The sequence below is a fragment of the Biomphalaria glabrata genome, chromosome 8, assembly GCF_947242115.1.
Source record: "Biomphalaria glabrata chromosome 8, xgBioGlab47.1, whole genome shotgun sequence".
NCBI lineage: Eukaryota > Metazoa > Mollusca > Gastropoda > Planorbidae > Biomphalaria > Biomphalaria glabrata.
In genome coordinates this window covers 26938596-26965576 of record NC_074718.1, presented here as the reverse complement: position 1 = coordinate 26965576, position 26981 = coordinate 26938596, and the positions used below count along the sequence as shown (strand labels likewise).

Below are 26981 nucleotides of genomic sequence, written 5' to 3'. Positions count from 1 at the left end.
ATGTAATATAAATTAGAAGAGCAAACAAACATTTGTTTGGGTTGATTAGTTTTGCAAAAAAAAATCCGGAACAATCAATTTTTAGATACTTAAAACTATTGAGATGTTACGGGAGGAACATTAAAGGGTAAATCAGATTTTCAATAGCTTTTAGAGTTCTAGTTTTTTATTCTAATCGTGACGGACAGACCGATCAACAGACAAAACGCACAAAAATAATCTTCTTTTATTCGGATGGGGCCACTAAACAAAAAATAAATAAAATCTGATTTTTTAAAAAAGTTTAAGGAATTGGTTTAGCACATGATCATATTGCGACGTTACGCTACTGCACGAAAATCGCTGCATAAAAAGTCCATTTTAAAATGTGCGTTATATTTACATACAAAGTGCATTATTAGCCTTTATAAACAAACAGAAATGTTTTCTTTTAGTTTTAACAGCTAGTTGACCAGAAAAAACATCTTTAACTATTATTTATATTTGTTGTAAACATTTCCTGTACATTTTAAAAATATATTTGACTTAGTGATACTGAAAATACACAAAAATCCTCCATCAGTGTTAGCATATTGTAACATTGCCTCCCTTATATTTACGTAATTGTTTTAGAATTGGTCTATTTTTATGAAAAAATCGCTTGCATAATTAATTTTATAAATTAAACGGTTTGCTTTTAGAAAACCAAAAGTAGCCGTTGCACCTAAACTTTTCAAGCCGCATTTAATGATGAAATAATATGTTTCATATCTCTTCTAGTTTTCGAGATCTGAGTGTGACAGACGGACAGACGGACATTTTGCACAAACCTAATAGCGGCTTTTTCCCCTTACGGGGGCCGCTAAAAAAAACAACAATTAGTTATTTAACTATTGGTAATTAATTATTTTGTTTGGTATTTTAAACAAAGGAAAGAAATCGTACTTGACAGATGTGGTAGTATACGTTTGATAAGTCTCCTTGAAGAACCTTGAAAAACATGTACACTTCTTCCTCCCTCCTTCCCAAGTGGTCCAGACAAATGATAGGAGTATAGCGCCTTCAGAAAGCGAAAAGCTAAACAACAAACAATATGGAGGGTTGGGGTTGATAGTTTGAAGTTCATTGCTTCTGATATCCATAATGGAAATATTGAATCTCCATTTTTACCTGCCAGAGTGGACCACATCGGGCACCGAATCTGAGTTTGTGTTTCCACACAAACACGTGGATGGCTGCCTGGTTGTGCGGTTTGCGCGCTGGTCCCATCCCCCGTCGTCTTGCGAGAAGTTTGGACTAGGAAGTAAATTATCTTCAACTTCGAAGGAACATCCGAAACATTTTAATAATAATACGACATAAAAGTTTACCATTGTAAGCGTATTACTTAACTCAATACAGAAACTTGAATATCATTCTAAAAACCACGCATTAAAATAAAGACTTTATTGAAATGATATTTAAAAGCTTTAAATTTTAGGCTAGAAATAAATTAAAACAAAAGTGAAATTACAAGATATCAAATGATGTTTAACCTTTATTTAAACTCAGTTTAAAAAGAATGCTTTCAATATATACATTAATCACGTAGTTCCCGCCTTCTGTCTCCTCCCTTCTTCCTTTCTCCCCCCCCCCTTTATCTACTTTTCAGTAACAATCTTTCTGAAAGTTTCATTTGACACACACACACACACACACACACACACACACACACACACACACACACACACACACACACACACACACACACACACACACACACACACACACACACACACACACACACACACACTCACACTCACTTCATAACATCAGGACTAAGTAAAACAAAAAAAAAATTAAAAAAATACACGTTAGGTACAAAGTACAACGAAATTACTGCCATACCTCTAAATACTGCAACATTTTCCTCCTTGTGTTTTCATGTGTTGTCAACGACAATGAGTGATCGTGCAAAGTTTTTACGTGATCCGAAATTGGGAAATGGGAGAAATAACGTTCAAGATTTTGTACCGGACAGAGTGAGTTGATACAAGTTGATGTAAAAAATAATAAGAGAACAGTGAATGAGGTTGGTATTGTTTCTTTACTTATATTTTTGCTGTTCATGTTTTTATGTGAAACCTTCTCTCTCCCCCGCTCCGTTAGGTTCAAGACTCGTTCAATAGACATAAAGGTGTGGGCACTGTTAGTACCGTAAGACACGAACACGTCACCTGCAACTGCAACTGCTCTTTAAAAGTCTTTTTTCCCCCTCTCAGTTCTTTGATTGTAAAGATAATCAATACGGACTTTAAGGAGTCATCCATCAAACAATAGTTCACTAATTTAGTATTGGTTGACGTGAAATCTATATTCAATTTAAAATGCAAGACAACACACATAGAATGCCAGTTTCAAGCCTCCATATGCTGGGTCAGAAATTAGGTTCCACATTCCAACATTTCAAGAGCGACAACTCTCATCATTTTGAACAACCCTTTCAAGTAGTTATGCCTCCCTGGAGTTCAAAATCAAATTATCCTTTACGTTTTTTCGTTTTTTCCTACTTTCAAAGACTTCAACCAGTTGGAATGTTCAGCAAGAAGTGATGTACACTTTCGTTATATGTACAATAGTCTCCCCTGTATTCAATGTTACTCAATGTTTTGTTTCTGTTGTGATTTATTGACAGAAAAAGTAATCAACATAATACTACTAGTTAAGGAAATATGTAGAGATTAATATGATAATAATTATAAGGCTTGTGATTGAGTCCGAAGATTAATGAGGAATGCATTATATAATCATTAATAAACTGCATGATTGTAAATTTAGACATCTTTATATTATATAGAGAGTATAGGGTAAGAGAGATATAGTGGAAGAAAGACAGAGGTAGAGGCGGGAGAACAACAGCATTACAGGAGGGAAGAGAGAGTAAGAGGGATACAGAGAGCAAAAGAGGGAGAGAGACAGAGACAGAGGGAGACAGAAGGAGACAGAGGGAGACAGAGAGAGAGACAGAGATAGAGACAGAAAGAGAGACAGAAGGAGACAGAGACAGAAAGAATTAGAGAACCTTGAGCCTTACAATAATATACAAAGTTATAGATGTACTCATATCACTGCCAGTTATTTAATAAACTAATGTGCAGGCGAGAAATACAAGGGAGACTAAAACCTATATGACATTGTTTTAGCACAAGTATCCTTGTTTTCTGTTTAGTCCTGCTAGATTGCACTTTGGATCTTTGACGTGTCCACACTAGAGAATGTTATTGCGTCTTGGGGTTGGTGTCTCGATCGTCGAGTGTGTGTTTTCTAAACAAGGCATCCGTTCCATGAAGTCTGTCCAGTATGCCCAGTACACCGTAGTTTGTATTAAACCTTAGGGAGAAACAAAAGATGATCAAATGATACAACTCCAACTAAAATACAAGCCAACAACTATCAGCAGTCTCAATAATCAGCGAGGTATTTGTATTACAAAAGTCTCCTCCCCTCCTACAATGTGTTTGCCTAACTTCCATCTTCTCTACGTTCACCTAAAAATCTGGCAATGGCAATTTCCACTCTTGCCTGTTTGAAATATATGTCATTTAGTGCCATTCTCTAATTCAACATCTCAAGATCTTTGCTAAGAGTAATCAACTTGCTTCCTCTCACAGAGATATTGAAACAACGAAATGTTACACTACAGAAGTGAGAACAAGCCACAGCATGGCAAGATAACCCTGAGCCCGAGCTCAAGAATATAATGGTGGGCCCCCCTCCGTAGTTAAAGTGTAAAGAAAAACAAATGGAGTCCTCCTGAATGTATCAACCCATTGACAGAGAGAAATAGCATTGTAAGTGTTAACTTTGTCAAGTATTTGTGATGTGAAACTTAGTCCTAACAAGTGACACCTGATGTACGTATGAGACATTTCAATTCTTGCAGACATTCAAGGACTCCTGTGGGCTATGTGGCGGGTATACATTGTGACATGGCTTCTACGCCACGTTTGTAAACATGACCTAATATAATTCCTTCTCGCCGTTATTTTTCTATGTGTAATCATAACCACGCCGAGTGTAAAATATTGAAAACAAAAACGTCAGTAACATTAGTCACGGGATGTACACTTGATCCGTGGACATAAGTGAACTAGGTGCTGTCTGTACAGCACAACAGTCCATCTGCACCCCCTCCCTTTAAGCAGGTCACAGATCCGTTAGACCAGGCTGGATGCAACTAATTCATAAATGATAAAAACTTGAAAGGTGAAGCAGACGTGAGAAGAAACACAGAAGTTCCACAGCTGTCAATGAACTTAGAAATGTTGATACAACTATAGCTGTGTGTGGGAACTGTTTTTGGAGGTCCATTGAAATAAAGTCCCTCTTCGGTCGAGATTTCCTAGAGAAGTAAACAGTTTGGGATCACTCTTATACAACGACACTTTACAGTTATTCAAGTTGTTGCCCACTTACGATATATAAACTTTACAAATGTATCTCTAACCATAGTGCAAAATTGTATATTGGTAGATTTCTGGGGGCACGGTGGTTCATTGGTAAAGAACTTGGCTTCCTAACCGAGAAGTCTCGGGTTCAAATCCCTTATATGAAAACATAAATTTTGAATTTCGAGATTTTTAGGGCGCCCCTGAGTCCACCCAACTCTAATGGGTATCTGACATTAGTATAAGAAAAGTAAAGGCGGTTGGTCATTGTGCTGGTCACGTGACACTGGTGTTAACCGTTGGCCACAAGCATATGATCATCTGCCCTATAGATCGCAGGGTCTGAAAGGAGGTACTTTACATTTTTAGAAAATAGATTTTAGATCGCTGAAAGTATACTAAATAAAAATAGTGATAAAAAAACGGTGATACTCAGCCTTGTTCGGCCTACGGGCCATTTTACTTTCCGACACTCGGATCGCGGGCCACATTGCCAAAAAGATAAAAATAAAAAATAATAAAAAAGGAAATAAACAATCAATTTTATTAGAAACCTGTGACTCTAGTACTTACAATACCTAATGAGATTTTATCCTAAACCAACTTCTTATCCTCTGGCCACATAACTGAGATAGCAAGCTAGAGCAGCCTTTGTGATGGTTGAAGCTTCTTTAAACAGGTTTTTGCCAGTGTTCATAAAAGCTACACACCTCTCTATATAGTGTCGCGAATTAATACCAAGAGTTTGATCAGTATCAGGAATGTCGGTGGACTCGTTAGCGGCAATAGAAAACATTTCAAAATATGCTTTCTGTCTCTTAGTTTTGAATGGAGATTTTACACCATATCCTTCACTCGCCTTGTAATTGACATGAGACAGCTTCAACTACATTCTTTCTTTTCATGACTCACTGCAAGCAAGCACTTTTTTTTTACGCGTTCGAAGTCTAAAAATGACTTTGTTTCTCTACTGACAATATGATCAGCTCTGTAGCTAGTCTTACAGCAGACTTCATTCTTGTCTCTTTTTTTTTTTTGGCAGATAATCTCATCTATCCTCCTTCTTTGTTTTTCTGTTATGATGTTGGGTTTTATGTTCTTTATAAAGAGCTACATTTTATGTATAAATATGCTGGCTTTTTATCAGTACTTCAATCAAAGTAATAGTGAGAGACCTAAGGTAGGCAAACATTTTTCCACTTTGTGAAGGGAAGTGAATTTTTTACACTTCGTGCCGATGTTTCGGCGGGCCGGATCGAACCACGTCGCGGGCCGGATCTGACCCGTGGGTCGTATTTTGGGTTAGGGTGACTTGATACATTGATCCCTACAAAGTCTAGCATGAAAATATATTAAAAACAAAGATCTTTTTAAGTGTTTGTCATTGAACAGTTTTTCAGATACAGATTGATGAAAAAAATTCCCACAAAAATGAGAATCGCAATCTTAAAAAAAAAATCCAGCAAGATCATTAAAGATTTAAAATAAAAAGCAATTGCATGAAATAAATTGGCTTCCTTTTTTTTTTCTGAAACTATTGAATTAGCTTGGATTTAGTAGGATGGCATTTTATAAAAGAAATATTATCCCCAGGGCTTTATCTCTCCTGAAACGTTTGTTGACATACTCTGACTATTGTCTTTAATATCGGCGAGATGACCTTTGACACTGAAAGTCAATAAACACATTTTATTGGGGTATATTTTTTGTCTGCCATGGAGTTATTAGCATATTGCCAGTACGTGACACAAGCCTCCTTACTGGACTTGTTCTTGAACAAGTCAGTCTGTATCTGTGCATAATCGTGTTGTGTCCAAAAGGTCCCTTGTTCGAAGCCCACCCACTGCCAGCCTCTGTTAACCTGCGGGAGGTTTGGGCTTGGAAGTTCATGATTTTCAAATTTAAAGGAACATCCACAACTTGCAAAACAAAAAAAAAAGATAATAAAAATTATTGTTATTATCATAAGCTTGGGCGTAGCCAGGGAGTGGGTTTGGGGTTCAACCCCCCCCCTTCCCCCGAAACGTAATCCTCTCTCCGGGGGGGGGGGGGGCTGTCGGAATTTATTGACTGATTTTTTGCTTTGATTTTGTTTATTTTAGGTGAGATTTTAATACTAAACCATTACTTGCCCGAGCACAGCCAAGGGGGTTTTGAGTTGATTTTGATTTAAAAAAAACCTTCAAAATTTACGATAAACCTCCATCTTCAATTTAAAAAAAGCGAATTACACACTCTAAATACTATGTGCGTAACCAAAGGGGTTTTGAGTTTAAACTCCCGTCCAGCGGGGTTTGAAGCTAAAAATACCTCTTCAATATAAAAAAAAAGCAAATTACACACTAGAGAGATTTTTTAGTTTAAACCCCCCTACAGATGATTTTGACTATAAAACTTCTCTTTCGATATAAAATCTAAAACAATCTACAGTCAACTAATTCCAAGGGCGTAGTCAAGAGTGGTTACACATTTCTACCAGTGACTGGGCTCTATTAATAAAGTGCAGTAAATAGTCATCTGCCGAAATTGAAAAACACTAAATGTGGCTCAACAAAGATGGCTAATACAGATTTTAGGAGTCAGGAGATCGGGTCTCAATCAAGGAAATCCTAGTACAACTTGTCGCCACACATTCATGGTGGTCCTCAGCGCAAGTGGGAAGAGGCTTCAGACCTTGCCAGTGACACTTTTGTGGAAACAGCTTGCCAGCAAATGCAAAGAACGGCGCGGGAGGATCTACGTCAGTAAGAATAGCAGATTATGTTTTTCAAATAAAACTTTTTAATAGCAGGACAATGCACTGTAGTTACCTCAAAATATGCATTTGTTGGCTTTCAATACCGGAAATAGTGCTTGGCGGCGGCAAGGGCGCGGAGTCTACAATTTTTCCACTAACTGGAAAGCGTGGTCGAGAGGCTAAGTCTTGGCTACCTATCAGGTGGCTCGAGGTTCGACACCCGACTCGGGCAGAGTTGCGTTTACTGAGCGCCTAGAGGCAGCACTGAAAACCAACTCCTAGATACCCCCTCCCCCCACTGGTCCACAAATGAGATTGGACCAAAGCGCTCTGAGCATGCTATAAGCATGAAAGTAGCGCTATATAAAACTATAATAATAAAAACTCTAGGAATAACCTATTCTAGTTAAGGCACAATAAATGTCTTCCGAATGAAAGAAGAGTCAGAATGTAACAAAGATTAATTATGTACACACACACATACACAGATATATTTTTTTTTCGAGGGGAAAAACTCCCCCCCCCCGAAAAAAAATCCTGGCTACGCCCATGATCAAAAGTATTACAAACTGTGTTATTGATTTATCGCCAGTACTCACAGTATAAATCGCCGGGATTATCCATCCATAATTGATTTACTATTTAACATTTAATACCAGTCTTTGAAGGTTGTTGCGTTAAAACCAGTAACTTATGAAGCTATTACAGTTGTATAATTCTTTCGAGTTGTCAAAATCTAAGCTAGTAGAGCTTCATACAGAGAGACCATAACTGGCCTTTTAAAAATATTAATATTTTGTAACCCATCAGAACATATTTAATTATGTAGCAATCTTAATGTACTGGTTCTTCTAAGTGCTAATTGGTCACGTCTGCTGAGCCTGAAAGTGAAAGTAACAAGGTGAAGATCACTTTTAGTCTGGGTTTTAGTTAATAACTCTTTAGAGACTGATGCTGCTGTAATAGTCTGGGTCTTAGTTAATAACTCTTGAGAATGAAGCTGATGTTAATATTTGTAAAGAAACGTTAGATATATTTCTGAATTTAAAAAAATATTGTGTATATGTTGTGGCGTCATTAATAACACGTGGTAATAAAATAACGGCAAAAGTGGTCATTTTAATACTTTGTTTCGATGAAATCTATGGGGCTTGGTGAGTGAAGGGTAAATCGCTTTGCAACAGGACCGAGAGATCACTGGTTTGAATCTCGGTGGGGTTTAGAATTTTGGGATTTTTAGGACGCCACTAAGTCCACGCTACTTTGATGGGTACCTGAAATAAGTTGGAGAAAGTAAAGTCGGTTGGTCGTTGTGCTGACCACATGACACCCTTGTTAACCGTCGGGCATAGAAACAGGTGACCTTAACATCATTAGCCTTATAGTTTGCAAGTACTTCTGAAAGAAGCACTATTCATTTTTTAATATTGGGGATTCAATTAATAGAGTGGTAACCAAACTTTTTCTGGTTCATATAAATAACATCCCATCGTCAGTTGGATATGGCCAGCGGGCCGTAGTTTGGGCATCACTGACTTGATACATCTATCCACATATATTTCTTTATTGTTTCAATATATACATTTAACTATTGCAATCAAACTGATTTCCTTTCTTATAATATTTGACTATATTTAAAACTACACCCGACAGACAACGGCTTTGTTTGCATAAGGTGTGGAAAAAATATGCAGGTCGCACCTAGATTTGCATAGTCAATCAAAGAAATTGCCAATAATTTTTGTTCAAACTATTTTTAGTTTCATTAACAATTTAGCTGTGCTCAACAAAGTTACTCTTAACTAAACTTAACTTGTAGAGTACTCACTTCAAGTGATGAAAATCGTGAAAATCTGGGGACAGGAATACGGGCAGCCGGTAGCCGCTGTGGTCGATTGTCGTGGAGACAATGGCGATGGCCCAAAATAGCCAGGCGGTGAAGAGATGAGAGCCCATCAAGATTGGCCCTAGTCCAGGAGGTACCAGGTTGGCAAAGACGTGCTCCACGGGATGGGCATAGATGGACACAATGCCCACAGGTGCGGTCCACTCGTGGTGCTTTTTGTGAATGTATTTGTACAGCCGTGGGTGATGTAGTAACCTGAACAGACAAGTGCAACCATTTATATTCACTAACATGCATTTACATATATATGTGTGTCTATATACCTTCATATGCAAATACATTCTCATTCATATCCATTCAAATACATTTGTATAATTTATATTTACATTTATATAAATTTATACTTCAGTTGAATTTTTTTTCTCTGCAAAATAAGGCTAATTTATTTAATTTTTATAAGAGGTTTTGCTCATTTTTTTAAAAACATTTATATTATATGTTAAAGCAGCACCTCTAAAAACCAACCTTGACCAATTCGTTATAGGCTTTAACTATGGCGACCCTCTCTAACTCGAATTTGTGAGATGTGTGGCTGAGAGGCCTCTTGGCTAGGAAATGGCTATTTAACAAGGGAGCTCGAGTTCGAATCAAGACTTGAGCAGAGTTGTATTAGCTGAGCGCCAAATGTCAGCACGGAAACCTTCTCCCAGATTCTCTCCCCCCCTCCCCCCCGCACTAGTGCACAAATAGAGATTGAACCATACAGCAATGAGCATGCTTTAAGCATGAAAGATGCGCTTTGCAAAAACATTGAAACAAGAGAACCTTTTAAAAAATACTTTGAAAAAAAAGTACAGTACCTCCTTTATATAACTTATAGTAAGGCTTGTTTTTCAGTCTGAAGATTAATGACAAGTGAAACTTATAGACAGGACGTCACACTTGATTCAATATTCTTTTTTTCATGTAGAGCGATTTATTTTTTGATACTCTTTGAAAACACTTGTTGATATGATTACATTGGAAAAAAGGTTTATTGGTGTTCATTAGCAGACGATGCGTAAAATTATTATAAATCAATAATAATTGAATCCATAATACCTTACATTGGGAAATTACATTTCTAGGAAAATCGTTAGAGTCGTTTTCGAGATCTGTGTCAAATTCCATGTTCCTCCACGAAGTTGTGACTTGAATAGATATATTTAAAAAAAAGTACACCCTTAAAAGATATGTTTTCAGGTTAATTTACCAGCGTGATTACTTTCAAAGTCAGTGCTATGGCAGGTTAATTCCCCAGTGTGATTACTTTCAAAGTCAGTGCTATGGCAGGTTAATTCACCAGTGTGATTACTTTCAAAGTCAGTGCTATGGCAGGTTAATTCCCCAGTGTGATTACTTTCAAAGTCAGTGCTATGGCAGGTTAATTCATTGCTGTGAGCGTTAAAAACGTTGGTTTTAGCCAGGTTAACTTACCTGTGTGAATAATAAAAGCCAATCTCCTCCACCACAGCAAACACTGCTAGCTCCAGCAGAACGCGGTTGACTGACGGCAGCTCCTCGGCAGACCAGGTGGAGCCCATCCATCTCATCGTACTGACTGTACATGATAACACTGGGATACCCACAAATATTTGGTTGAACAGCGCCACCTTCAGTGCTTTCAGGAAATCTGTCATTAGTAGCTGGGGAAACAAAACATAAGAATCTCACAACATTTTTCATGCGCATCCTTTGCTATAAGCATGAAAGTAGCGCTATATAAAAGCTATAATAATAATACCCTCGACCCGTGTCTTGTTTGACCTATATAAACATGTGCGTGTTGAACCGAATTTTTTTTTGTTTGACCTGGGAAATGCATTTACTTAGCAAGCAAATCAAGTTCTACATTCTGCGACTGTCTTTGACTACAACTCGTATGAATTTACACGTTTAATCTTCAAATTACTAGACCTAGGCCAATGTTAGGTTCATAAATAGTAGGCCTTTAGTTACAGGATAATGTTGTACTATGACTATGCTGTTCGTATCGGATTCCCCATTTCTTAATGTGATACATTGTTTACATAATAAATAAATCTGCACCCCTAAGCTGTCAGAAGATAAGTTAATTGCCTTTATAATTATAATTTTGTTCAAATGGACCTCATTAACCAATCGTAAACAAACAATATTTAGCCACGTGTATCTCCATCTCTTCTATACAAATTACGTAATACACACAGACTGTCACGTGACAGTTTTTTTTTCGTTGTTTTCTCAATATTGTCACGTGGCTAAATGTTGTTTGTTTACGATTGGTGAATGAGGTCTATTATCAAAACATTTATGATATATATTTTATAAATACACCTAGATCTGGGCTCTATTTAGTCTTATTTAGACTGTCAAGTGTAGACCCATTTATGAGGATATGTCAAAACTGCGCGCTATAAAAGTAGTTCGTTATTTTTTAAACTTATAACTAAAAACAAGTTCGTATCAAGATTCTTTAAACTTATAACTAAAAACAAGTTCGTATCAAGATTCTTTTTTTAAAAAAACAACATTTGATTCAGTATTCTATTCAATGAGTTAGTTAATAAATGGAAAATATATTTTATTATTTTATATATAATCCATTGACACTTTTACCATTGTGACCTTAGATGCATTTTTTTTGTACCAGTGCGCGAATCTATGAATGAAGCTTGAGTTATCAATGAAGTCCATGACCTTTTTAAAAAAAGTTACCTCCCCTGAAGTTTTTCATTGAAAAGTGGTGTAATTTTTTGAAAAATCTGCTTGCATAGATAATTTTTTTAATTAGATGGTGCACTTTCGGAAAGAAAAAAAGTAGCCGTTGCATCAGAGCTTTGAATGATCTCAAATATCATGATGCCCGATTTTCATTTTCTCTTCTAGTTTCTGAGATCTAAACGGGACGGACGGACAGATGGACGGACGGACGGACAGACAGGTTACACAAAACTAAAAGCGTCTTTTTCCCTTTCGGGGGCCGCTAAAAACATTTGTATGTACGAAAAATTTGCAAAATTGAATTCGTTTTCAGATGTTGTGGATTGTCAACTAATGTAGATCTCTCTAGACCTTTTCAATGAAACTGTATTCCCCTTTCTGAAACACTTTCTTTCGTCCTATCTCCCTCTACAAGGAATTCCGGCTGAATTTTGTACGTGAGAATGCAGGCGGGCCATCCTGTCAGGTCAAGGAGTATAAAGAACAAGTTGGACAACCAGAACACTCCGGTGGTTAGGATGAAGGTACCTTTAGACGTACACGATCAGGAATTAGGTTAGACAGCATTAATACCTGGCACCTGGCCACTGGGAGTAAACGCTGTTACTGTTCATTAAGCATAGTAGCTTAGACTGTAGAACTTAAGTGTCACTACGTGTTAGACTGTAGACCTATCAGAAGTTCAGAACTAAGTCACTAAGGGCTAGTTCATATTTTAAATATAGCATGAACGACTGTTTGGTTGTCTGACTTTCTATTTCTTTTTAGTATCTCACTGTCTGTCTGTCTGCCTCTGTCTGTCTGTCTGTATCTATCTATCTATCTATCTATCTATCTATCTATCTATCTATCTATCTATCTATCTATCTATCTATCTATCTATCTATCTATCTATCTATCTATCTATCCATAAAATAAAATGTGCATATCCTTTTTCGCACCCACTATATAGAGCTTTAACTCATCATGTGCAAAGAATGAGATCACATCTGACCACAGGCTCCTTAGAGAGCTCGAGAATATTGTCCAGACCTTGTCCCGGTATCTGTAGATGTAAAAATAGAAAACATTTACAAAGGGAGACAAAATGAGAAAAAAAGGTCATAACATGTGCTAGAAAAATAAATAAATAAACCATATTTTTATTCAAATGTTTAAAACACAATTTCAAAGGTATTAGTATGAAATAATATTTCAACCTTTTATTTTATTTGTTAAAGTTGAAAGTGTAAGAGACAATACATTGATTGGGTCTAAGACGTAGACATCTGTGGTTATTCCACTGTGGTTCTGACCTCCGTGTAGTATTTCTACATGCTAATTTTGATCACTTACAAGACAGTTATAATGGTTTTGCTTGGACCTAGACAATCATATGAAGAGACAGGTAACAAGAGTCCCCAGAAAGATAAGTAATTAAGAGATTGAAAAAAGAACTAATTTGATGATACTAATTTCCAAAGCACATAAGGGACGTAAACAACCCCTGTCCACACACACACACACATACATACTACTTCCATGACGTAATTAAATAGTGTGTCGTTTATTAAAATAAATATAAAAATGTATTCATTCCTACTATATTAAGAAGCCCGAACAAGACTCTGGCCCCGAAACTCTCCTATAGAACTAACACCATACGAAGAACTGATTGATCTGGTCACCACTGCGCAGTTCATCTCAGATATAGGATTACTGAACCGTCCGACATGTAAAATGAGTAAAGCAAAGAAGAAGAAGAATTCATTCTAGACTCTTGACCAACCATTTTTGTGTTCCACCATTGCGCTATATCCATATAAATCATGGAATGAAGTCAGTAGAATTTAAATCTAACACGCTGCACTAGGTAGTTTCAATGTTAAAAAAAACAAAGGTACTAATGAATTTCAAATCACAGATATTACTTATAAAAATATTCCCACTATAGATCTAGTGCTCAACAATCTAAGGCAGAGGAAAAGATAGCTCGAATTTAAAGCTCATTCATTCTTCCCTCTATGACAGTCAAAATGTTCTTATCTCGTTGATGCGTCACGTGACGATCTGAGTCCGTCATACATTAAAATGGCCCAAAGTCGTAAGTCTCCATTCACTAAACCTCTATGCTAAGATTACTCTCTTGTAGCGCGATCTAGGCATCTGGCAGTGTCCTGTAGGGTTTGCTTATCCCTTGTGCAGAGCCCAGCATAAAAGTAAAGTAAAGTTCCCCATGTAGATGTAGTGTAACTGAGTTGATTTTCTGCGTGCGTCCAGCGTGTCAGAAGGTCATGCCCAGTGCGTGTTTCATGTCCAGTGTGTGTGTGTGTGTGTGTGTATAGACTGCATCAGTGTTATGCTAGACGTGCTGGTTTCATTCACTGTTTACTGTAGTCTAATTTTGTCGAATAAAGCCATTATTGGTAGACTAGTATTTGTTGTTTCATTACAATTTATTCGACAAAATTATGTATCTGGATTAGTGTTGGATTCCTTAATCTACAATGGATAAATTACTCAGACCGAAAGAGTTGGACATTGATCCTAATGCTCCTCTGGCCTCAGAAAAATGGACTCACTGGTATGACACATTACAGAATTTTCTTTCGTCCATCAAGGATATTAACGAAGACTTTAAACTAAAGTTGTTGAAGAATCACGTATCTGCTACGGTTTATATGCTTATCAGTGATGTATCGTCCTATTCGATGGCCATACACTCAAGACTACTTATATTAAGGTAAAGAATGACATTTTTGCAAGACACTTGGTTGCTACAGTAAACAGTAAAGACAGCCCTTAACGAATTAAAGCAGGAGCTGGAGAAAGCTGCCATCTTGACCATCGACTATACTCGACCTCTGACGGTTGAAACAGACGCTTCAGATATTGCAATAGCTGCCACCCTCAACCAGGATGGCCGCCCCGTGGCGTTCTTTTCAAGAACACTCTCTAAAAGTGAAAGGCGGCACTCAGCAATAGAAAAAGAAGCCTACGCCATTGTAGAATCTTTAAGGAAATGGCACCACTACTTAGTAGGAAATCGCTTTACCCTTGTCACAGATCAACGCTCTGTGGCCTTCATGTACGACAAACAGAGCAAAGGGAAAATAAAGAATGAGAAAATTCAAAGGTGGAGACTGGAACTGAACTGTTTCCACTACGATGTCTTGTATAGACCAGGCAAACACAATGTAGCGGCTGATACGTTTTCTAGAAACGGGTGTGTGTCAGCTATGAGTCGAAATGAATTGAAACTGCTCCATGACTCTCTGTGTCATCCGAGAGTAACAAGACTATGGCATTTAGTGCGAGCGAAAAACTTACCTTTCTCTTGTGAAGATGTCAGGCTGGTTGTCAACCAGTGCAGAATCTGCCGAAGTAAAACCCAGATATTTCAGTAATTCTAATGGAACTCTAATTAAGGCGATGCAGCCTTTCCAGAGACTAAGTATGGACTTCAAAGGACCGCTCCCTTCTACATCTCGGAACACATACCTGCTAACCATAGTTGACGAATTTTCAAGATTCCCGTTTGCATGCGCCTGTTCTGATATGTCGGCTTCAACAGTAATCAGATGTCTAGATAATTTATTTGGACTATTCGGAATGCCTGACTATGTACACTCTGATATAGGTACCTCATTCATGTCAAGAGAGGTGCAGGAATTTTTACACGAGAGAGGGGTGGGCACAAGCAGGTCGATCCCCTATAATCCAAGAGGGAACTCTCAAGTAGAAAGGCTAAACGGTTCATTATGGAAAGCTATAACTCTGGCCTTAAAAACTCAAGGACTCCCGGTTTCCAAATGGGAGCAGGTGTTAAACCAAGCCCTGCACTCTCTTCGTTCTCTGCTCTGTACCGCTACAAACGAGACACCGCACGAGAGAATATTCAAGTTCTATCGCAGGTCCACCTTCGGCAAATCACTCCCGACATGGTTAACTCAACCAGGAAAAGTGTTGTTAAGAAAGGGAGTCCGTACATCAAAATATGACGATGGTACAATAGCTGTGGACTTCATCACATGCAACCTACAGTATGCCATTGTAAGACTTCCTGATGGAAGAGAAGAAACAGTGTCACTACGACATTTGGCCCCCGCTCCAATAGAGGGAGAATCAGAGGTGTATCAACATATGGAACATGAAGACCTTGAGCCGGAGACAAACCCTTTCACACAGATGCAGGTGCCTATTGACCATGTGACTATGGAACCAATGGCTGCTCCTAACACACATGTACAACAGGGGGGAAATGGACATCAAGAAGAAGTAAATACAGGGGCTGAGTCTCCAGTTAGAGAGACGCCGACGTCACCAACTCAAAGCGACGGCAGTATTGGTCCTGGTAGATATAACCTAAGACCAAGAACAAGCAGACATAATTATAAGGTCTAACATTTATTTAATTACTTTTCCATATCACAAGTTCTAACTCAGTATCTGTAGGCTTAATATGACACACTTAGAACTGATCATTTTATAGTGTATAATGTGTTTGTTTAGAGTTTGGGGTTCACCCCCCCCCCGAAATGAAATCCCCGCAGGGGGGGGGGATCGGAATGGTCACAGCACAGCCAAGGGGGTTTTGAATTTAAAACACCCTACCAGGGGTTTTTGCACTTAAATTTCCCTCTTCTATAAAACAAAACAGAAAAAAATGCAAACGACAATCCCCAATTTCTAAGAGCACAGTTAAGGAAGATTTTGATTTTAAAACCCCCTCAAAAATTTACGATAAAGCCGCTCTTTAATATAAAAAAAGCAAATTACACACTCAAAATGTTATGAGTTTAGCTAAATTGGTTTTGATTCAGTTTTGACTTTAAACCCCCCTCCAGCGATGTTTGAAGGTAAAAAATACTAAAAAAAAATATTAAAAACAAAGCAAATTGTCAAAGGGGTTTTAAAAATTAAACTCCCCTTCAGTGGAGTTTGAAGCTAAAAAAAAACTCTTATATATATATAAAAAAAAGCAAATTACACACTCTAAAATGCTATGAGCGTAGCCCAAAGTGGTTTTGAGTTTAAACCCCCCTTCAGAGGGGTTTGATGCTAAAAAGTACCTCTTCAATAAAAAAAAAAGCAAATTACACACTAAAATTATTTGAGCGTAGCCAATCCAATTGAGGGATTTGAGTTTAAACCCCTCTCTTACAGATGGCTTTTTAAAACCCCTCCTGATGGTTTTGAGTTTAAAATGCCCCTACAGAGCGTTTTGAGGTGGAAAACCTCTATCTTCAATATTATTCTAAAGCAAACTACAGTTACCAAATTCTATGTCCGTAGCTAAATGGGGTTTTGAATTAAAAAAAAAAAAAGAAGTCCAGAGTTTAGTTTAAAACCCACAACAGATGATGTTGACGATAAAACTTCCCTTTTCGATATAAAATCTAAAGCAAACTAGAGTCACCTGTCTTCAAGAGAGTATTCAAGAGCGGTTACACATTTCTACCAGTGGTAGGGCTCCATTAATAAAGTGCAGTGAATAGTCATCTGCCGAAATTGAAAAGCACTAAATGTGGCTCAACATAGATGGCTAAGACAGATTTTAGGAGTCATTGATAGAGATCGTGTATAAAACAAGACATTCCTATGCCGAACTGGGATGCGACCCCATAGTAAGATTTTGACATGAGGTTTGCGGGGCTTGTTCTCCGACAAAATGAATTACGCATAATAAGAGTTGCGATGACATCCTAGTACACTAGCGGATCCAGAACTTTGGAGTGGGGGGGGCGATTTTTTTTCAAACCCTAACCCTAGCGCCCAGTAAACCCTAACCCTATGCATAAACGTGCGTACAGCATATATATATATATATATATATATATATATATATATATATATATATATATAAGAATCTTAAAAAAGCAGTGTTTCTCAACCTTCGGCGAAAAAAAAAACCCAGTCATATTGATGCCTTTCTTTTGCAAGCTTGGGGGTCTGGGGGAACGCTGTATGCTTCTCCAGTGAGGTTCGGGGCGAAGCCCCGCCGCCAAAATCGTTTTCTTGCATTCTTCACTGAAGAAAAGTATTCTCCTGACATATACAGCACATTATTAATCAATGGCTAAGCCCCGACGCCAAAAGCGTTTTCTTGCATTCATCACTGAAGAAAAGTATTCTCCTGACATCTACAGCTTATTATCAATCAATGGAGTTCGGGGCGAAGCCCCGACGCCAAAAGCGTTTTCTTGCATTCTTCACTGAAGAAAAGTATTCTCCTGACATCTATAGCTCATTATCAATCAATTGAGTTCGGGGCGAAGCCCCGACGCCAAAAGCGTTTTCTTGCATTTTTCACTGCAGAAACGCATTCTCCTGACATCTACAGCTCATTACTCATCAGTAAAGTTCGGGGCGAAGCCCCGACCACATAAGTGTTTTCTTGCATTCTTCACCGAAGAAACGCATTCTCCTGACCTAAAGCTCCCTATTAAAAAGGGACCTTTTGAATAGTGTTGTTAACTATTCTAATATGAATTTATAGGCCCTTAATACATAGCAAATAAAACCGATTTGTTCCTTGAAAAGATAAGCTACCCCACATATTTAGATTAAGGCTTTGAGGATCGCCGCCGAAGAAAAAATTATTCGATAAATAATATTCAATATAATTCAAGCGTAAATTGTGAGATATACTCCCAAATTTATGTAACTAGAAGATATCAGATTGAGCAAAGGTCGGAAAAGGCGACTAAGAAATTTTTTTTTTTTTTTTTTATATTGGTTTAGAACTCATCTCAATCGTGACTCTTGTAATGAAAAATTTCGTTTGAATTCTAACTTTTCCAAAGCAAAGCCTTTCTTAAAATAATTATGATAAATTCATGTGAAATTACATAAACTCTGTCTGGGAGGGGCGATAGAGTGAAAACGATCCTTTTTTTTAATTTCTGCTAATGATTGCATTTGGCATTAAAGAATAGGAGTGGGGCGACTCCATATAAGAATTTAATTTATAGCATATATAAATTATATCAGTGACAGATTTTTTTTTATTTTGTAATTTCTTAACTATAATACAAAAAGAAAAAGTATTTGTTTGTCGATGGAAGGGAAGGCGATTGCATGTATCGCCCCTCCCACCTGGTACAATCCTTTTTCATTTTATATTTAATAATCATAAAATTTGAGATTAGAGTGTGGTGCGATATAATATACAATGGATTCACATATCAATACGTAGTTTATATTATATAGATATTCAACTAATTGTGTTTGCAAACTTTGACTTCTCCATAAAAATAGGACCGCCCCCCCACTTAGAGGTCTAGAGTGGGGAGGGCAGTACAAGTAATCGCATACCCCCTACCCCACCGAATCGGCCAAAATACCAGAAGGGGAGAGACATAATATATAATTTATATATTAATTCAACTAATTTTGTTCACAAACTATGATTTGTCCATAAAAGTAGGACCGCCCCCCCCCACTCAAAGGGTTTAGGTGGGAAGGGCGGTAGAGGTATTCGCCCCCCCCCCCCAAATCGGTCAACAGAGGAACGACATAATATAAAGATCGGTTAAAATATCAATAACAAGTTTTAATCATATAGATATTTAATTGATTCGGTTAGCAAGCTGTGATTTCTAGAAATAAATTGGACCGCCCCCCCCCACTCAAAAGTTTATTGTGGAGGGGGGGGCGGATTGATGTCACCGCCCTCTCCCGACCCCACCAAATCGGCCAACATATTAGACGGGGGGGGCGAAATAATCTAAAAATATGTTGAAATATAAATAATTAGTATATATTATTAGCATAAGTAATAAATTCGTATACAAACTGTGTGAATTCTAATCTAAAATTCGTCCGACCCCCCCCCTGGGGGGGGGGGGTTTGGCCGAGTGTGGGAAGGGGGGCGATCGCCCCTACCGCCCCCCCCCTGGATCCGCCAGTGTCCTAGTACAACTTGGCGCCATACATTTATGGAGGTCCTCAGAGCAGGTGGGAACAGGCTTCAGACATTACCAGTCACAGGTTTTGTGGAAATAGCTTGACGGCAAATGCGCCGAACGGTTTAAGTCAGTAAGAATAGCACATTAGGTTTTTTGAAATAAAACTTTTTAATAGCAGGAAAATGTACTGAAGGTACCTCAGAATATGCATTTCGTTGGCTTTCAATACCAGAAATAGTGCTTGGCGGCGGGGCTCTGCCCCGCGCTGGGGGAGCTCCTAGCGCTCCCCTGAACCCTTTGCTAGCTATGGCGGAGAGTCTACAATTTTTCCACTAACTCCAGGAGGACCTATTCTAGGGTACACTAAACGACTTCCAAAAAAAATGAAGGTTCAGTATGTAATAAAGATTATGTACACACATACACACACATACATACATATAAATATTTTTTGTTCGCGGGGGGGGGGGGAAATCCTGGCTACGCCCATGAGGAATACTAAGGCCTCCTATATCGTTGTCCTTCACTATTATTTACATGTTTATGTTCCTATAACTTTTAGGCGGGGTGAATGTAGTGTAACTGAGTTGATTTTCTGAGTGCGTCCAGCGTGTCAGAAGGTCATGCCCAGTGCGTGTTTCATGTCCAGTGTGTGTGTGTGTATATAGACTGCATCAGTGTTATGCGAGACGTGCTGGTTTCATTCACTATTTACTGTAGTCTAATTTTTGTCGAATAAAGCCTTGTTATTGGTATACTAGTATTTGTTGTTTCATTACAGTAGACATTGTGATCTCTAGAGCAGATGATGTAAAGGTCATCTGTTTCTGTGGCCCACGATTAACGAGGGTGACATGTGGCCAGCACTACGACCAACCGACTTTACTTTTCCACAACTAATGTCTGGTATCCAGAGGCGCCCGAAGATCCCGAAATTAAAAATCCCAGTCTTCACCAGGATTCGAACCCCTGACCCCGGTACGGAAGCCAAGTGCTTTACCGCTCAGCTACTGCGCCTCACAGAGCCCAGCATGCACCAGTTCTATTGTTTCCATGACCGGTTGTACATTCGAAATCGTTTCTAAGCACTATGCACTCGTTCTTTTGTCTCGTCTTCCAAGAAACAATGTCGACATCTAGGAGAGTGGTTCTCTCGTATTCTAGCTAAGTAGGCTCCTGTTGGACAGTGGAGTCCCGTGTGAAATAATACCAAAAATTGCATGATCCTAAGTGGCCCTCAAAATATAAAATTGCTTAATGTAATACCAATTTAACTCTATGGATGCATGATGGCTTGTTTTCCCCTTTTCTAATGCCGAAATAAATTCTTTCGAAAAGCTTACCTCACCTAATGAACGTGTCCTCAGCTATAGCTGCAGCCAACATTACAAGAAGAACAAACACAGCTATACGTTTGATGGTAGCCCAGGCCTGACTTAGTCTATCCACAGCCATAGCTATTTTTTATTGTATTTAGATTTTGTAACTGAACTGAATTGGATTTCTAAACAAATACGGTCATTTTACACAACTGAACGTCTTGACGCAAGTGAGGCTCTAAACCTTCCGTTGTGTACGCTAGATACTGATACAATGTGTTTTGTGATAGATACCCCTGAATGTAATAATAGACAGTGGTTCTAGGATTAATTGAATGACGTTTGGCCCGCTAGCCACAAGGTAGTTTGTCAGGGTCCCAACTATAACAGTTCGATAAACTCTGACATTAAGCGCTTGATGTGTTACGTGACGTTACCAATCAGCCTGTGTATAGTGAACTTCATTTCGATATATTGATTACGTTGTCTGACTTATTCACTGACATATGACTTAACGTTAGTTGTCACGTGTGTAGCAGTGGTAACGGAGATTTAAATGTGAACTCTAGCCCACAAAGACGAAATCCTCGGCCCACTTCTTCATGAGGCAATGAGGTGAGGTGGTGATTATAAGAGAATAATCTTATCATTTCTATTAAATATAAGGGGGGGGGGGGGAACTATTGAAGTGCTATCCTTTGATCGCCCTCCTTAACTGTGCCGTAAATAAAGAATCTCAATGGTACAGATGTGCATTAGGGAGGCCGACCACTGACTAATAGACTTAAACAAGACTCTGTAACAATAAGGCGACTTTTTTTTGTGGATGTTTATTTCGCATATTTACCTTCACCTATCCCTTAGTCTGTTTGAACGTTGGGGTACCACGCAAGATCTGTCGACCGTCTTTCTCCATTCCTTTCTGTCTTTTGCTTGGATAGAACCTCTTTCAGTGGCAGGTCCGTCCATTCTTGTATTTTGTTTTCCCATCGCTTTTTCTAGAAAAAAACACCTCCCTGTTGTCGGTTGCTTCTCTAGACAAAAACACCTCCCTGTTGTCGGTTGCTTCTCGAGACAAAAACATCTCCCTGTTGTCGGTTGCTTCTCGAGACAAAAACACCTACCTGTTGGCGGTTGCTTCTCTAGACAAAAACACCTCCCTGTTGTCGGTTGCTTCTCTAGACAAAAACACCTCCCTGTTGTCGGTTGCTTCTCGAGACAAAAACATCTCCTGTTGGCGGTTGCTTCTCTAGACAAAAACACCTCCCTGTTGTCGGTTGCTTCTCTAGACAAAAACACCTCCCTGTTGTCGGTTGCTTCTCTAGGCAAAAACACCTCCCTGTTGTCGGTTGCTTCTCGAGACAAAAACACCTCCCTGTTGCCGGTTGCTTCTCGAGACAAAAACACCTCCCTGTTGCCGGTTGCTTCTCGAGACAAAAACACCTCCCTGTTGTCGGTTGCTTCTCTAGACAAAAACACCTCCCTGTTGTCGGTTGCTTCTCGAGACAAAAACATCTCCTGTTGGCGGTTGCTTCTCTAGAAAAAAACACCTCCCTGTTGTCGGTTGCTTCTCTAGACAAAAACACCTCCCTGTTGTCGGTTGCTTCTCTAGACAAAACACCTCCCTTTTATCGGTTGCTTCTCGAGACAAAAAACACCTCCCTGTTGCCGGTTGCTTCTCGAGACAAAAACACCTCCCTGTTGCCGGTTGCTTCTCGAGACAAAAACACCTCCCTGTTGCCGGATGCTTCTCGAGACAAAAAACACCTCCCTGTTGCCGGTTGCTTCTCGAGACAAAAACACCTCCCTGTTGCCGGTTGCTTCTCGAGACAAAAACACCTCCCTGTTGCCGGTTGCTTCTCGAGACAAAAACACCTCCCTGTTGCCGGTTGCTTCCTTTGAGTCTGAGAACTGAATATAAAATGCAAAAATTATATTGTTATATAGAGAAGTAGCTGTTTTTCACCATTCTCCTATCGAAGACTGCCTTAAGGTTTTCCTTGCTGCAATGGTCTCGAGAATGATTGTATAATGAGCAACCCTATATCATTTATACACCCATGTATTTGAACTGTAACATATCATTTAAAGATCTGTGGATTTTAGCAGCATAGAACGGCCTTACGTTTACAGGCAAGCATGAATGCATTTTTACAAATCTTAAATCAGCTCATTCTGTCTGTCTTTGTGTTTGTCTGTCTAGAAAATGTTATGCTTCCATAATACTAACGCTTTTTCGTAAGATTCCAACAATACTAACGCACTTTCAGAGTTTATTGTTACTTTGCATCTAAGTGCGACTGTGGAATGGTGCGAATGCGCGTTGAAAGAGGTAAAGAGAGGACAAAGAGGACAGAAAAGGGAACAATGTGTATCGATCCTGTTGACATTGTGTATCCACGTCTCTAGATTAAGTTGCTTATCAACCTACTAGTTCCGTGTATTCACTATTATAATAAAAACTCATCTGCTCGTAACTATTATAATACCAATATATTTTTTCGCTTACGAAATGTACAAACATAATTAAATCATTAAGATAATTGAGAATATTTATTTTTAGCATAGAATCAAAATCAGTGTGTTCTTACTCTTTTCCAAAGCAACTGCAACATTGTCTCGTAACCTGGTGTTTGTAGTACACATATTTATAGTATTACAGAGAATCCCATTAATAGGAGCGTAAACAATGTAGGAGATCATATGAGAATGAAACATTTATTTTCTACCCGCGCCAGTATTGGCCAGGGTTCTGGAAGGCTGATACATCTGCTGTCCAATGCACAGTGACAAGAAGTCAGTTTATATGTTCGTTCCAATAGCAGCCCCCATGCAGTTATACCAGCCAAAGTGATGCGATAGTTGTGACATAGATAGCACAGAAGTATGAGCAAGCTGTCTATAGCAGTTATACCAGCCAAAGTGATGCGATAGTTGTGACATAGATAGCACAGAAGTATGAGCAAGCTGTCTATAGCAGTTATACCAGCCAAAGTGATGCGATAGTTGTGACAGAGATAGCACAGAAGTATGAGCAAGCTGTCTATAGCAGTTATACCAGCCAAAGTGATGCGATAGTTGTGACAGAGATAGCACAGAAGTATGAGCAAGCTGTCTATAGCAGTTATACCAGCCAAAGTGATGCGATAGTTGTGACATAGATAGCACAGAAGTATGAGCAAGCTGTCTATAGCAGTTATACCAGCCAAAGTGATGCGATAGTTGTGACAGAGATAGCACAGAAGTATGAGCAAGCTGTCTATAGCAGTTATACCAGCCAAAGTGATGCGATAGTTGTGACATAGATAGCACAGAAGTATGAGCAAGCTGTCTATAGAGTCGAGCGAAAGCACCCGTTTGTACTTATAACTAGGTTCATACATGTTAACAACATCAAGCTGTGTTTTTTGCTGGTTGTGAAACTGGGTTATACTAAACAAATACTAAACAAATACTAAACAAATACAACAAATACTAAACAAATACTTATTTCTGAGGTCATCACGTAATTCGTGACAGGCTTGGTGTGTGTGTGTGTGGCTTTATTAAAACATCGTACGTTTTATAGTAGTACTAGCCGGATATGACCCACGTCCTGCGGGCCTTAGTTTGGGTCTTACTGATCTACTGAATTGAATGTATGTCTATGTCACGAGAAGAAAATGTTGCCACGAAAGTTGAGTGTTAAAAATGAGTTGACCCGTTCAGCCGACAAATTCAAATGAAATATAAAATACTGTGAAAACGGGTTTATCCAATTTGTTAAAAAGTTTCTTTCTTTAAAAGAGCTACAATTAAGTACTTTTTGTCTATAGTGAGAGGGACATTAAACATATAGTACGGTCTCCAGCAGTCTCCGCCATGACCAAATAAATATTTGTCCAAGTTTTATTAAGATTTGTTAAACGGTTTTGATTTTTTGTCTGGACATACATACATACGCCTAACTTTCTGCTATACATTATAGATCTAGATATGATTCCGTGACTGGACGCCGTTTCACTCCAAAAACCCATCCTGTCAAAAAATGAAAATAGTCCATACCTGTTAACCAGTGTTCACTTTAAAAAGCAGTTCCTCGTAGACCATTGGAGTTGGTGTAAGTGTGGAAAAAAATATGTTAATCAATTCCCAGCTCCTACGTATGTCTAATACTGAGTCTGTTTAGGTTTCAGAAGCAGGACAAAAGAACGCCAGCGCTCAATGTATTTCTAAGTCCTTGCCAAGAACAATAATGAGAGCCTCCGTCCTGTGGTTCTTGTTCTTTTTCATCTAAGACACGCGCATTTATCATATAAACACAATAAGTCTACACTGAAAGAACTTTCTAAAACACAACAATTAACTTCAAATGTGTAGAATGAATCGCTGTTTAAACAACCTTAATCACGAGAATGTAGGCCTGTCAAACTTGCTGCTATTTCATTTGGTTTGTTAGTTTAAGCGAATGCCAATTTAATCTTAGTAAAGAAATTGATCTTTGTATTTTGTTGAAACTGTCGTTACTTTCTGAGCAAACAGTGAGTCAACAAAGTTTCTTGACAATATAAGACACATAATAGAAACTATTAGCTAATATTGGATATCTTAAAAATAAAGTAAATGTTCTTGCATTGTTGATATTTTGTAATAAGACATATATGTTTTATTTACATGTGTATACAGATTTTTCATATTTAAATTCCAGCCTCTAGTAGTTCGTTTTTGTAGTTGAATAATTTGACTTGCTAACTTATTAGTGACAAGGTTAACAATAATAAGTAATAATTATAATCTTTAAAAGCCTTGCGCAAATTTATCTCACATTTGCGAATCACACCTAACAATACATTATCAGAGCAAAGAATTATACTACAGCCTACGAATACATTGCTACCACAGTTTCCATGAAACATTACATGTGAAGTTTATATCCAAATCTTATTATTATTCAAAATTATAATTTGCAATGGAACCAAAGAGTTTTTTTTTAAGTGTTTTTTTTGTAATCTTTGTCTTGAATTTCCTTTGTGATAGCGAAATATTTGAATCCTGAGCCAGACGATTTTTGTTTTATTAAATATATTTATTACAATTATCTGCTAACACTTCATGAGTGGAAACTGAGTGGATAATGGAACCTGGTCACTAGACGGGTATTTCGAAAGCGGCTCTAATGATTTTTCTAGAAATTTGACAGTTTACACCACTTCTTGAGCTGTTGATATACCCTTACCCTTTAAACACTTGTATTTATTAATGAGGAAAATAGCGCATAAATTCTCTTTCTTTCTTAATGGCACATAGTGTGGAGGTGTTAGAGATATCAAGCATCAAAAGTTCACATGCTTCTTGGCTTCAATAACTGACGCATTCACACATATAAGTAGGTTAATTTCCCTTTTATACCTAGCGATCTATAGGGCAGATAATGTAAGGGTCATCTGTACCTGTGGCCCACAGTTATGTAGGGTGTCAAGTGCCTAGAACAACGACCAACCGCTTTCACTTTACCCCAACTAATGTCAGTAACACATTAGAGTTGGGTGGACTCAGGGGCGCCCTAAGCATCTCGAAATTCAAAATCCTAGTCTTTACCATGATTTGAACGCAGAACCTCTCGGTTCGGAATCCAAGCGCGTTACCGCTCAGTCACAACGCCAAGTTCGACCCAAAAGTCACTTTGATGATGGACCTATTTAAGGAGGATTGTGATTTGAGAACATCTGAGTTGGCATGAAACAAGACTTAATCTCTTGGTAAATGATACGAAAAGGGGCGGGGAGATGTTAAGCTGTAAAAGCGATGTAGAAAAGAGAGTCTACTCCAGCAACTAATCTGAAACAAGTTTTAGTTTTAAAGACTTCTTCAAAAAAATCCTTGTGGGAAAATGAAACATGTCCTTTGGCTTAAACTTCACAATCAATGCTGCTCTTCAGAAAACTCGTTCTGGTGTTAGCCAGTTTCCTGAAATCCTTTACAGTCATTTGAACAGCTGACTTAATATTGCTTGGAAACTTTAGGCAACTTGTATATTTTATTTTAGTATGTCGTACATTGAAG

General features: G+C 38.3%; 1 protein-coding gene across 1 annotated transcript; it reads right to left on the bottom strand.

Annotated features, from left to right (window-relative positions):
* Positions 1 to 1488: 1488 nt before the first annotated feature.
* Positions 1489 to 21277, bottom strand: LOC106052503 (fatty acid hydroxylase domain-containing protein 2-like). Its single transcript, XM_056039339.1, has 6 exons — positions 20969 to 21277; positions 12673 to 12776; positions 12144 to 12259; positions 10466 to 10674; positions 8972 to 9244; positions 1489 to 3348 (listed from the first exon to the last, which is right to left on the bottom strand). Exons 1-6 carry the CDS (start codon positions 21073 to 21075, stop codon positions 3237 to 3239), a joined length of 921 nt encoding a protein of 306 aa, XP_055895314.1. The 5' UTR covers positions 21076 to 21277; the 3' UTR covers positions 1489 to 3236.
* Between the last annotated feature and the right edge of the window lie 5704 nt (positions 21278 to 26981).